The following is a 14102-nucleotide window of genomic DNA, read 5'->3' on the forward strand; positions in this document are numbered from 1 at the left end:
TTAGCAAGTGCTTTACAGTATGGAAATGAAATGGCGCAGCAACTGGAAACGTATTCCAAAGCCGAAATACGCGGTACAGCACAATTCTTGTGTGCAAAACGTCTAAAATGTACACAGATTCTGGCGGTATATGGACCAAACACACTGTAGCGTCCGGTGGTAGTGAAATGGTGCAACAATATGGTGAAGGTCACAAAACTTAGGTGATGCTGATCGGGAAGAAAAGCCACCGATATCGACCACAGATGACAATGTCCAAGCAATTGAGGAACTGATTCGGGACAATTGCAGATTTGCCACAGATGAGGATGCTCGAACATCAGTCTTCGACTAGTTCCGTGAGCAAGGAGTGGATTTCTACCGTTCAGAAACTGAGTGTTTTGTAGAACTTTCCGACAGATATTTAAATAGACATGGTACATTGAAAAATAGTGTCACGTATCTGCGTCGCTTTCAAGTGTAGTGCAAGTTACTTGACCTACCATAATATTGTGTAACTTACTCTTTTGAGACGTCTCTTAAGATAGGCAGAATCAACGCTCAGTTTCTGAAGAACTGGGAAATTTTCCGTGACGTAGTGTATTTAGCTGTGGACAGCCCCTGAGATAGCCGCTGCCCGCAGGCCCGCCGTGCTGATCCGGTCGCCGGAGCTGCTGCGCTCTGTGCTGGTGAAGGACTTCGCCACATTTGCGGACCGCTACAACACCAGCGATGAGCAGTCCGACCCCCTGGGCACCAGGAACCTCTTCGTCATCAAGGTAGGCACCAGCCTGCGCTCTCAGCTCGCGAAGCACACAGCGTCACTGAAAAGGATGGATCCAATTGAATTAATTTTTATTTCATTAAATACACATTGCATATGAGTAATCCACATACCTTATTTTATGGCTCTAAGACGCTACGGACTACAAAACGCACCTTAATTTTTAAGCAATTTTTTAAAATAAATAACATTTTTACAATTTTTATCATTAGATTGCAAAATCAGACTAAAAAAATCTTAAGTTAATAAAATCGAACTGCCCTTTAAGTGGGATAGGACGTCAAACGGGCCGACTTGGAGCAGGAGAGGTACCACAGGACATTTTATTTCCTACTGTCAATACTTATACAAATAAATTCATAAAACTTTGTCAACATGACCAGGAAGGATTCATTATTCACACTTATAGCAGTGGAAGTGCAAAAACATAACAAAATAATTTTTTTTAGATATGAAATTTCATCATTTTTTCACTTACTGTTGGCTGCATTTGTTGCTATAGGTACATTTTTCTTCAGAAGTAAGAGAGATTCTGTGATGAATTTTGCACAGCATACAAACCATACTTACAGGTGTATGAAACTCCAGAATTTTCCAAATCTATTAAAAACTGTGGTAAAAATTGAGATAATTAACTACAAAATTTGATTTTTTTCTAAACAAAGTTTAAAACGTAACAGTTCATTCAGTTTTTCATAAATTAAATAGTTTCTAGAGTTTCAGACACGTGTAAGTATGGTTTGTATGCTGTGCAAAATTCATCGAACAGTCTCTCTTACTTATGAAGAAAAGTGTACCTATAGCAACAAATGCAGCCAGTAGTAAGTGAAAAAATGATGAAATTTCACATGTAAAAAAAATTATTTTGTTATATTTTTGAACTTTCGCTGCTACGAGTGTGAATCCTGCATCCTTCCTGGTCATGCTGACAAAGTTTAATGAATTTACTTGTAAAAGTATAAACAGTGGAAATTAAAATGTCCTGTGGTGCCTCTCCTGCTCCAGGTCGGCCCGTTTGACGTCCTACCCCCCCACCCCCCTTAAAATACCTGAAAATCGTCATCTGAATTTTCTCCTTCTTCTTCTTCGTCTTCGTCATTATTATTATAAAAAAAAAAGCTCCGTCTGTAGGCCACAAGTGGCCCTTCCGGCACCGTCCGGCCGCCGTGTCATCTTCCGAGGAGGATGCGGATAAGGAGGGGCGTGTGGTCAGCACACCGCACTCCCGACCGTTAGGACGGTATTCTTTGACCGAAGCCGCTACTAATCGGTCGAGTAGCTCCTCAATTGGCATCACGAGGCTGAGTGCACCCCGAAAAATGGCAACAGCACGTGGCGGCGGGATGGTGACCCATCCAAGCGCCGGCCACGCCCGACAGCGCTTAACTTCGGTGATCTCACGGGAACCGGTGTAGCCACTGCGGCAAGGCCGTTGCCATTATTATTATCCTCTTCATATATAAGGTGAACTTCTCTGTCATCGAGAGCATTACTTCTTGGAAGATTTAACAATATTTTTTTCTCTCATTCTAGACTACAACTGTTTTATCCACTGACAAACTTGTTTGATTGTAGGTCGTTGTAATGATCCCTTGGGCGTGAATTCATGTTGGATATCATCCAGCATCCATTTGTCCCATTCCTCTCTCATATACATTCAAATGGTTAATTTATAGAGACATCAAGAGCTTGCAATAGGGAAGTAAGTCATTTCGAAATAAAAGCAAGCTTTGTATTTCCCTGTCTCAGTTGCTCTTTCACAGAATTTTTCAAATGACTACTAAACTGCTCTAGCACAAGAAAAGAAATCCTCTTCGATAAAGCACCTTTTCTTCTCTCCCACTCTCTGTTAATCCATAACTTCATACCAGCATCGTCCATCCCCTTGTCATGTACGTGAACAACAGCACCTGGCGATGTTTCAGGAAGTTTTGGCATTATTTTGCGCTTGAAAATGATCATTGAGTTAAGTTTAGTACCGTCAGCACGACATGAAAGGACAACAGTATACTGCATGTTTTTCAAGTCCGCTTGTTTTTATAGTTACAGTTTTAGTACCTTTCATGGCAACAGTTCTGTTACTCGGCACATCAAATGTCAGAGGAGTTTCGTCCATCTACGCTGTTTGGCTTAGTTCCACATTGGTTTTCTTCCGTTGTTGAATAATAAAGCGATAGAAAATTAATATTTTCTTCTCATACTGTCGTGGCATTTTTGATATATTTTGGTTTTGGTTCGCATGCTAAACCCATGACGCTTCATTAAACTGTAGCATCAACCAACTCCACCCTTAAATTTCCAGAATGAAATTTTCACTCTGCAGCGGAGTGTGCGCTGATATGAAACTTCCTGGCAGATTACAACTGTGTGCCCTACCGAGACTCGAAGAGTAGACGAGATATTGGCAGAAGTAAAGCTGTGAGTAGCGGGCGTGAGTCGTGCTTCGGTAGCTCAGATGGTAGAGCACTTGCCCGCGAAAGGCAAAGGTCCCGAGTTCGAGTCTCGGTCGGGCACACAGTTTTAATCTGCCAGGAAGTTCCACCCTTAAAGTTTGTTAAGTTCCACTGTAGCGCTAGCTTACGAGTGTGTGTCTGAATCATTTTTGTATTAATATCGATGCCATTTTGACGATGTCCTTGAATCATTTCAGTACGTCGTCTTCTAGTTTTGGCCATTTTGCATTCGGTCCTATATTTGCACATTTTGTTTTCCTATTTCTTTTTTTTCAATTCTTCTTCACTTGCCCGCCAATCGCGAATGGCTTCATCTGTTGGTGGAGGGCCGAAATGCCGCTCAACTGCTCTGTTGCCATGTTCTTCAACATATGCTATTACTTTCAGTTTATAGCCTTCATCATACGAATACCTTTTATCTTTTTCCATTACTAAACTAGCTACTAACAAAAATATTATACTATTACCGATAACACAAATCACTTTCAATTTAATTTCACTGTGCACCATAGACTGCAATGACGCATCATAGGCTAGACAGTGTTCGGGGTTTGTGATGGCGGGGCCGGAGGGGAACAATGTTAGCAAGCTTATCAATCCCGGTAACTCATGTTCGTCGCATCGGTGCACTGCTTGTGCCAGTTGAATCCAATGTTCCCAGGTGGAGATAAGTTTTCCGCGGCATCGAATATATGGCCATTTTTAAGACTGACGGGAATTTTGAATCAAGCACTGGACATTTCTGTATTAATTTCGAGTACAAAACGCCTGAGTTTTGGATGCAATTTTTCGAAGAATAAAGTACGTCTTATAGTCCGTAAAATACGGTACAGATAGAAACAGAAAGTTTTATCGTTTACAAACACGGGTTATAAACATTCGACGTGTCTCCGTTCTGCTGTGTGACAAAAGTGTAAGCGACAGCCGAACTCGTTCCACACGTGTGTTACTGAGTTCACTGCAGCTGTAACCGGGTTCTCAAGGTCGGTCACAGTCGTCCGTAGAGGTGGGGCGTAAACTGCTTCTTTTTATAATCCCCACAAGAAAAAAGTCACATGGAGTCAGATTACATCTCAGCAGCCAGAACGAAAGATCAAGGGTTTCTTTTCCCACGCATGCTGTCCATCTAAAAGAACAGATTTACACAAAAATGTTTCGACATAAAGGTGTCGATAGGGTGGAGCTGCATCCTGTTGAAAAATGAAGTCTCGTGAGTCCTCGCGAGTTCAGGAAAAAGCCATTGTTACAACGCTCAGGCGCGCTGTTCCAATAACCAGATTCTCTCTGCAAATAAGAATCTCGCATAAAATTTGTTTCGTTATAAGGAAAAGAACAGATTGCATTGTTGTACGGGGATTTTGTAGGTTCCAGATGCGAACTTTGTCTACTGACTTTTCCAAAAATATGAAACGCCACTTCGTCGCTAAAAATCAAGTGCGGAGAAACGTTCCATTGTCCATCTTTCTTACCATGTCGTCACAAAATTCGATACGATAAAATACCTGACGGCTTACCAGAGAGAACATTATCATCGTTGATAAAGAACGTCCGTCCTCAGAGACCAAAAACAGGAAAAGTTAACGTAATATTGGTAAACTGCAGGAGTATCCAGGGCAAGGTTCCTGAATTAGTATCTCTTATTGAAGGAAATAGTGCGCATATAGTATTAGGAACGGAAAGTTGGTTAAAACCGGAAGTGAACAGTAACGAAATCCTAGACACAGAATGGAATATATACCGCAAGGATAGGATAAACGCCAATGGTGGAGGAGTATTTATAGCAGTAAAGAATTCAATAATATCCAGTGAAGTTATTAGCGAATGCGAATGTGAAATAATCTGGGTTAAGTTAAGTATCAAAGGTGGGTCAGATATGATAGTCGGATGCTTCTATAGGCCACCTGCATCAGCAACCGTAGTAGTTGAGCGCCTCAGAGAGAACCTGCAGAACGTCGTGAAGAAGTTTCGTGATCATACTATTGTAATAGGGGGAGACTTCAATCTACCAGGTATAGAATGGGATAGTCACACAATCAGAACTGGAGCCAGGGACAGAGACTCTTGTGACATTATCCTGACTGCCTTGTCCGAGAATTACTTCGAGCAGATAGTTAGAGAACCAACTCGTGAAGCTAACGTTTTAGACCTCATAGCAACAAATAGACCGGAACTTTTCGACTCCGTGAATGTAGAAGAGGGTATCAGTGATCATAAGTCAGTGGTTGCATCAATGACTACAAGTGTAATAAGAAATGCCAAGAAAGGAAGGAAAATCTATTTGCTTAACAAGAGTGATAGGGCACAAATCGCAGAATATCTGAGTGACCACCATCAAACGTTCATTTCTGAGGAAGAGGATGTGGAACAAAAATGGAAAAAATTCAGAAACATCGTCCAGTACGCCTTAGATAAGTTCGTACCGACTAAGGTCCAAAGCGAGGGGAAAGATCCACCGTGGTATAACAATCATGTACGAAAGGTACTACGGAAACAAAGAAAGCTTCACCATAGGTTTAAGAGTAGTCGAATCATAGCTGATAAGGAAAAGCTGAACGAAGCGAAAAAGAGCGTAAAGAGAGCAATGAGAGAAGCATTCAACGAATTCGAACATAAAACATTGGCAAACAATCTAAACAAGAACCCTAAAAAGTTTTGGTCATATGTAAAATCGGTAAGCGGATCTAAATCCCCTATTCAGTCACTCGTTGACCACGATGGCACCGAAACAGAGGACGACCGAAGAAAGGCAGAAATACTGAATTCAGTGTTCCGAAACTGTTTCACTGCGGAAAATCGTAACACGGTCCCTGACTTCAGCCGTCGCACGGACGCCAAAATGGAAAATATTGAAATAAACGATATCGGAATTGAAAAACAACTGCTATCACTTAGTAGCGGAAAAGCATCCGGACCAGACGAGATACCCTTAAGATTCTACAGTGATTATGCTAAAGAACTTGCCCCCTTTCTATCAGCAATTTATCGTAGATCTCTGGAAGAACGTAAAGTACCTAGCGACTGGAAGAAAGCACAGGTCGTTCCCATTTTCAAGAAGGGTCATAAATCAGATGCGAATAATTATAGGCCTATTTCACTTACGTCAATCTGTTGTAGAATAATGGAACATGTTTTGTGTTCTCGTATTATGACGTTCTTAGATAATACAAATCTCCTTCATCATAACCAACATGGATTCCGCAAACAGAGATCATGTGAAACCCAGCTCGCCCTATTTGCCCAAGAAATTCACAGTGCCGTAGACACTGGCGAGCAGATTGATGCCGTATTCCTGGACTTCAGGAAGGCATTTGATACGGTTCCGCACTTACGTTTAGTGAAAAAAATACGTGCTTACGGAATATCGGACCAGGTTTGTGATTGGATTCAGGATTTCCTAGAAGAAAGAACACAACATGTCATTCTTAACGGTTCAAAATCTGCAGATGTAGAGGTAATTTCGGGAGTACCGCAAGGAAGCGTGATAGGACCTTTATTGTTTACAATATACATAAATGACTTAGTTGACAACATCGGTAGCTCCGTGAGGCTATTTGCAGATGACACGGTTGTCTACAAGAAAGTAGCAACATCAGAAGACTCGTACGTACTCCAGGAAGACCTGCAGAGGATTAATGAATGGTGCGACAGCTGGCAGCTTTCCCTAAACGTAGATAAATGTAATATAATGCGCATACATAGGGGCAGAAATCCATTCCAGTACGATTATGCCATAGGTGGTAAATCATTGGAAGCGGTAACGACCGTAAAATACTTAGGAGTTACTATCCGGAGCGATCTGAAGTGGAATGATCACATAAAACAAATAGTGGGAAAAGCAGGCGCCAGGTTGAGATTCATAGGAAGAATTCTAAGAAAATGTGACTCATCGACGAAAGAAGTAGCTTACAAAACGCTTGTTCGTCCGATTCTTGAGTATTGCTCATCAGTATGGGACCCTTACCAGGTTGGATTAATAGAAGAGATAGACATGATCCAGCGAAAAGCAGCGCGATTCGTCATGGGGACATTTAGTCAGCGCGAGAGCGTTACGGAGATGCTGAACAAGCTCCAGTGGCAGACACTTCAAGAAAGGCGTTACGCAATACGGAGAGGTTTATTATCGAAATTACGAGAGAGCACATTCCGGGAAGAGATGGGCAACATATTACTACCGCCCACATATATCTCGCGTAATGATCACAACGAAAAGATCCGAGAAATTAGAGCAAATACGGAGACTTACAAGCAGTCGTTCTTCCCACGCACAATTCGTGAATGGAACAGGGAAGGGGGGATCAGATAGTGGTACAATAAGTACCCTCCGCCACACACCGTAAGGTGGCTCGCGGAGTATAGATGTAGATGTAGATGTTTGTCCTTTTCAACAAGAGCTGCACCAGTTATAAGTAGTAGGGCTTACACTGTAAACGTGGTCTCAAAACGCGCCTTACAGTTGGTTCAGACACTCTTAGTTCCCTAATAGCTTTATTGGTCAACTTACAGAAAGCTTTCTTCAATCTATCTCACGTCCTCATCCGGCACACGCAGTCGACTCGTTCTTCGTCCTTTGCAGATACATCCAGTATGCTGAAACTGCTGAAACCTAAGACTTACGCTTACCCTAGTTGGTGGTTCAAAGCTGAATCGGGGCCGAAATGTCCTCCACTCACTTCTTCCAAACTCAGTGACGCAGAAAACCTTACGCTGCCGTACTATAACTGACGTGAACTGGATCTGCTAGAGTAGTAAAATGTCTATACCTGTCGCCGCAACAAATACAAAGCTCCTTTATTATTATTCAGTTAACTTTGCGGCTAACGGACACGAGTATGGAAGCTTTACAGAGAGAATGCCCTTATTTCTAAATAATCCTGACCGTCTGCCTAACACCAATATGTGTCTCTTGTACTTTTCAAATGTTACGTTCTTCAGTTATGAAATGCAAAATGCCTCACTGAAGTAATAACGCTATAAATCTGTATACACTTCCATTTATTACCCCTTTGGCAAGTAACGCACTCCATAACAATGTTTACTTGCATCCACTCTTCTACTAACAGTTAAGCTCATGCTGAAACAACGATTACTAACAGCAATCTGTTCCGCTGTGGAAGTTACAGCGTAACAACACGATGCTGTCCCCTTCAAAATTTTTATAAATATTTCCGCGCGCCTTTCCGTAAATAAACTTAATCACTAAAATACTTTTACCCCAAATCACCTTTCTAACAAATTTTTCAGTCAATTTATCCGCAGCAAAAACTGCACACTCCCTCAGCGGGTGACCAATAGCGCTTGGGCATTGTTGACATTAAGCAGGAAGACAATCCCCCGCCAGAGAAAGAAAGGCGCACTCAGCTTCTAAAATTCCAGAAGCCACCGATGAGTAAGGAGTACGAATGCGCAACGTCATAACATCACGAATAAGAAGAGCGTTCAATAACTCTCAATCTCGGTCGAAAAAATGCGCAGTTTGTTGTGGAACATCATGTAAATAGTCCCGCATCAACCCCTATAGTTCCACGAAGTTCCAACACGTGGCGGTGCTGTGCGTTACCTTCAGAATGGCGTCCGTAACGGAGTTGTGTTCCAAGCAGAGAGCTGTCATTGAGATTCTTTTGGCGGAAAGCCAGGCATCGCAGATATTCGTGGGCGCCTGCAGAATGTTTGAGAAGACCTGGCAGTGAACAAAAGAACGACGAGTCGCTGGGCGTGGCGTCTGTCATCGTCGCAATAAGGTTGAGCAAACCTGTCCGATCTCCCGCGTGACACGTATAATGTTGTAAGGTGCGGACACGCATTCGAGGTGACCGACGAATCACAATCAGACACCTCGCTGTCGACACACTCATCCACTAGTTGTGGTACTCAAAGGTGTGTTGTGCCCGCTGGTTTCCTCGCCGCCTAACATAAAGAGCAACAAAGCCATCTGTGGGGAACTCCTTGCGCGTTACGAGTCTGATCTTCATAATTTTTTCCAACATCGTCACAGGCGATGAAACGTGTCTGGAAGTCTGAAGGAGTTATTCTACTTGATGTCCTGCCTCATGGTCCAATGGTCAACTCTGAAGTGTACTGTGCTACCCCCAGGAAATCGAAGAAATGACTTCAGCGAGTTCATCGCCACAAAAATGCAAACTAACTTCTCCTTCTTCATGACAACGAGAGGCCTCACACAATTCTGTACACTCGGGAGGAACTCACAAAACTTCGACGTAACGGAGAATCCACCTTGCAGTCCGGATCTCGCACCTTCCGACTTCCATCTGTTTGGCCCATTGAAGGATGCACTCCACGGGAAGCAGTAAGTTGTTGATGGTGAGGTTATTGGTGCAGCAAGACGTTGGCTCTGACGTCAACTAGTATAGTGTTACTATGTGGGAATATAGGCCCTCCCTGTAAGGTAGCGTAAAGCCGTCGCATTGAACGGACATTATGTTGAAGAATAGCAGTTTGTATCCAAAAGAGTAGACAATAATATGGTGTTCTGGAGTCCTGATTAAAACGAACCAGCTTTGAGAAAAAAAATGTGTTGCATTACTTATTGAACGCCACACGTAGTAGCACTCCTTAGAGAAAGAGCACTTTAGTGGTTATTTACGCAACTATCAGAGCACTAGTAATGGTAACCGGAATATTGAATCCTCTTCTTTTCATCAAATGAATTTTAAATTGTGTGTTTTGTTTAATAACGCTGCACAACAAACAAAATGGATTTCCTTGTGTTGTGCTTTAGACTGCCTCTTACCAACTATAGCTTGCTGCTCGCATCTTTGCTGATTCGCTGTCTTTGGCAACAGTAGCCTCACATCCTCCCAGCATAGGGCCGCCGTGGCATTCGACCATTCATCAAGGGTGTGAGCTGGGATTACGAAGAGAAGAAAAACTCCTGATATTAACTCTATCCCTTTTGACATTTGATGACAGCTGTGGCCGCACAATGGTAGGACACTGGACTCGTATTTCGGAGGACGGATGTCCAGATTTAGACTCATCGTGATTTTCTTAAATTTCTTAAGGCAAATTCTACTAAATGTCTCAGAAAGGCCTTGGCCGAATTCGGTCGCTAATCTAAGCTTGTGGTCCATCTCTAATGACTTCGCCGTCGACTGTATCAAAAATCGCAATCTTCCTGTAGGGGAAGTTCTGGCTCACAAGATGGAAACCAAACGTCATGGTCGCATTCCTGATGTCAGCTTAGAGTACGTAGCGTGACTGGTGTGGAAAACGAATGAACAGTGGTGCACTAGAATTTCACCTTATGAAATAACTTCTCTGCAAACGTGTGTGCAGAAAACAGAATTGTACACTATAGATAAACAGAAAGAGGTTCCACTGTTTTTAACAAACTGACACTGTGTTCGGGGGGATAGAGACTCTAATCTACATGTGGCCATCCCGATTCAAGCGTTTCGTGGTTTCCCTAAATTACTGCAGGCAAATGCAAAGATAGTTCGTATTTTAAGGCCGTAACCAATTACTTATAAGACCTGACCTGTGAGTATGTAAATTTCCGCATATTGCGATAACCTTCTTGTTCGTATAATGTGATGGTATAACACAGAAAACATCCTTACAAAAGTAATCCATGGATTATAAAACTACTACTACTACTACTACTACTACTACCATCACCATGCGGTTATAATTAAAGTGCAGCTACTCACGGGGCTCGAGTGTGGACTGTAAGCATTGTACGGCAGCGAAACGTGATAGATATGCTAATGCGTTTTTCCGGAACCGATTTGCGCTGGAAAAAATTTAGTTCCATTGTTGGCCACAAGGTGCAAATCTGTTTCTGTACAATGTTTGCATGACGGTATGACATCCACGCTGTCATTTGATAACCCATAACGTTAGTGAACAGTATGTCTATCGAGAAGAGGGATTGTGCACTGTTAGTGAAACTGTTTTATGTGAATGTCGGCAATTTCAATGTTGCACTGAGAGAGTATCGCCGACTGATAGGTCCTAGCACAGGCCCTCTATCATACAGTAGTTTTAAGGAGACGATAATGACATTGTAAAACACGGGTGGGCTTGGTATGTTACCTGGAAGAGGAAGGCGTAGTAACCCGGCGAAAGCCATTGACTAGGTTGCTGCTGTCACTGACCACGCAGCATGTGCCCCAGGCAGTACTAGTGCTCGTGCAGTGTCTCGAGAATCGTCCGTCCTGTGGCCAACAGTAAGGAACGTTTTGCGGTCAATTTTACATCGCTACCAGTACAAGACCGAGACAGTGCAGCAACTGAAACCTCATGGTTGGCAGTAATGTTGTGAGGGAACGAAGTTGAGGACGTGTGGCCGGGCAATTTTCTTTGGAGTGACGGGACACATCTTACAGTACAGGGTGCAGTGAATACCCACAACTGCCAAATTTGGGGTACTGTTAAATCACGTGCTGTGCACGAAGATCCATCCATTGCACTCGCCGTATGTGACTGTGTGGCGTGGATTCACAAGCACCTTTCTTCTCGGTCCGTTCTTCTTTGAAGAGAATACACTTAGAGGCCCTGGCAGGTGTAACATGACGTCTGCACGTTATCGATATCTTCTTGTACAGCGTGTAATTCCCCGCTTTGGAAGCGCGCAACCGTGTGGAAACGGCTGTTTTCATGCAAGACGGGGCAACAAATGGCTCTGAGCACTATGCGACTTAACTTCTGCGGTCATGAGTCGCCTAGAACTTAGAACTAATTAAACCTAACTAACCTAAGGACATCACACACATCCATGCCCGAGGCAGGATTCGAACCTGCGACCGTAGCGGCCGCGCGGTTCCAGGCTGTAGCGCCTTTAACCGCTTGGCCACCACGGCCGGCACGGGGCAACACCTCAGGTCGCTAGCGCAGTGAAAGAACTGCTAAACGCGACTTTCCGCGAAAGTGTTATTTCCATTGGTTTTCCAGATGCAAGATCACCTGATCTGATTACATATGACTTTTGGCTCTCGGCCGCGGTGGCCGTGCGGTTCTGGCGCTGCAGTCCGGAACCGCGGGACTGCTACGGTCGCAGGTTCGAATCCTGCCTCGGGCATGGGTGTGTGTGATGTCCTTAGGTTAGTTAGGTTTAAGTAGTTCTAAGTTCTAGGGGACTTATGACCTAAGATGTTGAGTCCCATAGTGCTCAGAGCCATTTGAACCATTTGAACTTTTGGCTCTGGGGGCGTCTAAATGAACGCGTTTGCCAGGAACTCGTTCATTGTCTAACCGATCTGGAGACCAGTTTACCGGAACACGTTACTCAGATTCGATCGGAACAGCTACGACAAACTGTTGATCACGTCGTTTTGCGGATGCAGTACCTCGTCGAGGTCTCCGGTAATCATATTGAACAAATTGTGTTAGTGGCGGTTAGTAATAAGTTCAAAATTATGCCTTTCTGATTTGTTTGACATTTTATGCATGCGCCCCGTTCTGATCCATTACATATGGAAAGATTTCTATACATCTTTCATGCATCAACAGCGCTAGACTTGCACGTGGTGCCCAAAATTGGAACTAAGATTTTTCCAGCGTCTATCGGTTCCGCTTTGTTGCATTAGAATATCTACCAATTTTAGCTGTCATACGACAATTACAGCCATACTGGACCTCTGTGAATAGCTGCACTTAAATTGCAACCAGTCGATACTTGCTACTACCATTACTACAACAGCCATTATGCTATCGGTAGTAGTAGAGTGAGTTTTGGCAGTGTGCAGGTGCGCTGACCACAGAAGACAGTGGTGGCTATGCTTCGGTCATTATCTGTGCGAACCAGTTTCTTGATAAAAACACTTCAATAAGGCGACCGGCCGTGCAAGAACCATCATATCTTACATCACAGATATTCGTCACTTTCTATTTACAGTGTTCCTTTTTATACAGAAAAGTTAATCGTGCAGAAAAACTGACCATTTCTTCCAGCAGAGCAATTTAGTATACATATCAAGTTTGTTTCCTCTTAAATCCCTCCTCGAGAGTGGAATGTTAACTGCCTTCGTCGATCCAGCCAGATATTGACAACTGTCGACTTTGCCAGACATGGGTTTTAGATATCGCTGTTATTGTTGATGTGATCTTCGGTCCGAAGACTGGTTTGATGCTGCTCTCCATACTACTCTATCCTGTGCAAAGCCTCATCATCTCCGAGTAACTACTGCAGCCTACGTCTTTCTGAATCTGCTTACTCTATTCATCTCTTGGTCTCCCTCTACAATTTTTACTATCCACATTCTCTCTAGTACTAAACTGGTGATCCTTTGATGTCTCAGAATATGTCTTATCAAACGATCACTTCTTCTAATCAGGATGTACCACAAATTTCTCTTCTCCCCAGTTCTGTTCAGTTCCTCCTCATTAGTTATCTGATCTATCCATCTAATCTTCAGCATTCTTCTATAGCGCCACATTTCGAAAGCCTCTATTCTCTTCTTGTCTAAACCATGTATCGTCTATGTTTCACTTCCTGACACTTAAATCTATGCTCGATGTTAACAAATTTCTCTTCTTCAGATATGCTTTTCTTGCTATTGCCGGTTCACATGTTATATCCTCTACTTCCATCAACACCAGTTATTTTGCTCCCCAAATAGCAAAACTCATCTACTACTTTAAGTGTCTCGTTTCCTATTCTAATTCCCTCACCATCACCTGATTTAATTACACTACGTTCCATTATCCTCGTTTTGCTCTTGTTGATGTTCATCTTGAACCCTCCTTTCAAATGCTTGTCCATTCCGTTCAACTGCTCATCGAAGTCCTTTGCTGTCTCTGAGGGAATTACAGTGTCATCGAGAAAGCTCAAAGTTTTTATTTCTTCTCCCTGTTCCTACTCCAAATTTTTCTTTAGTTTCCTTTTCTGCTCGCTCAGTGTACAGATTGAATAACATCGGGAATAGGCT

At 43.0% G+C, this 14102-nt stretch overlaps 1 protein-coding gene across 1 annotated transcript in view; it reads left to right on the top strand.

Moving 5' to 3' along the window:
• LOC126250132 (cytochrome P450 6k1-like) overlaps positions 1-14102 on the top strand; it is a 162100-nt gene that overhangs the window by 83953 nt on the left and 64045 nt on the right. The window contains exon 3 of the mRNA XM_049951534.1: positions 623-758. Coding sequence (XP_049807491.1) covers positions 623-758 — 136 coding nt within the window. The remainder of the gene's footprint in view (positions 1-622; positions 759-14102) is intronic.

This window comes from Schistocerca nitens, chromosome 1, assembly GCF_023898315.1.
Source record: "Schistocerca nitens isolate TAMUIC-IGC-003100 chromosome 1, iqSchNite1.1, whole genome shotgun sequence".
Lineage (NCBI taxonomy): Eukaryota > Metazoa > Arthropoda > Insecta > Orthoptera > Acrididae > Schistocerca > Schistocerca nitens.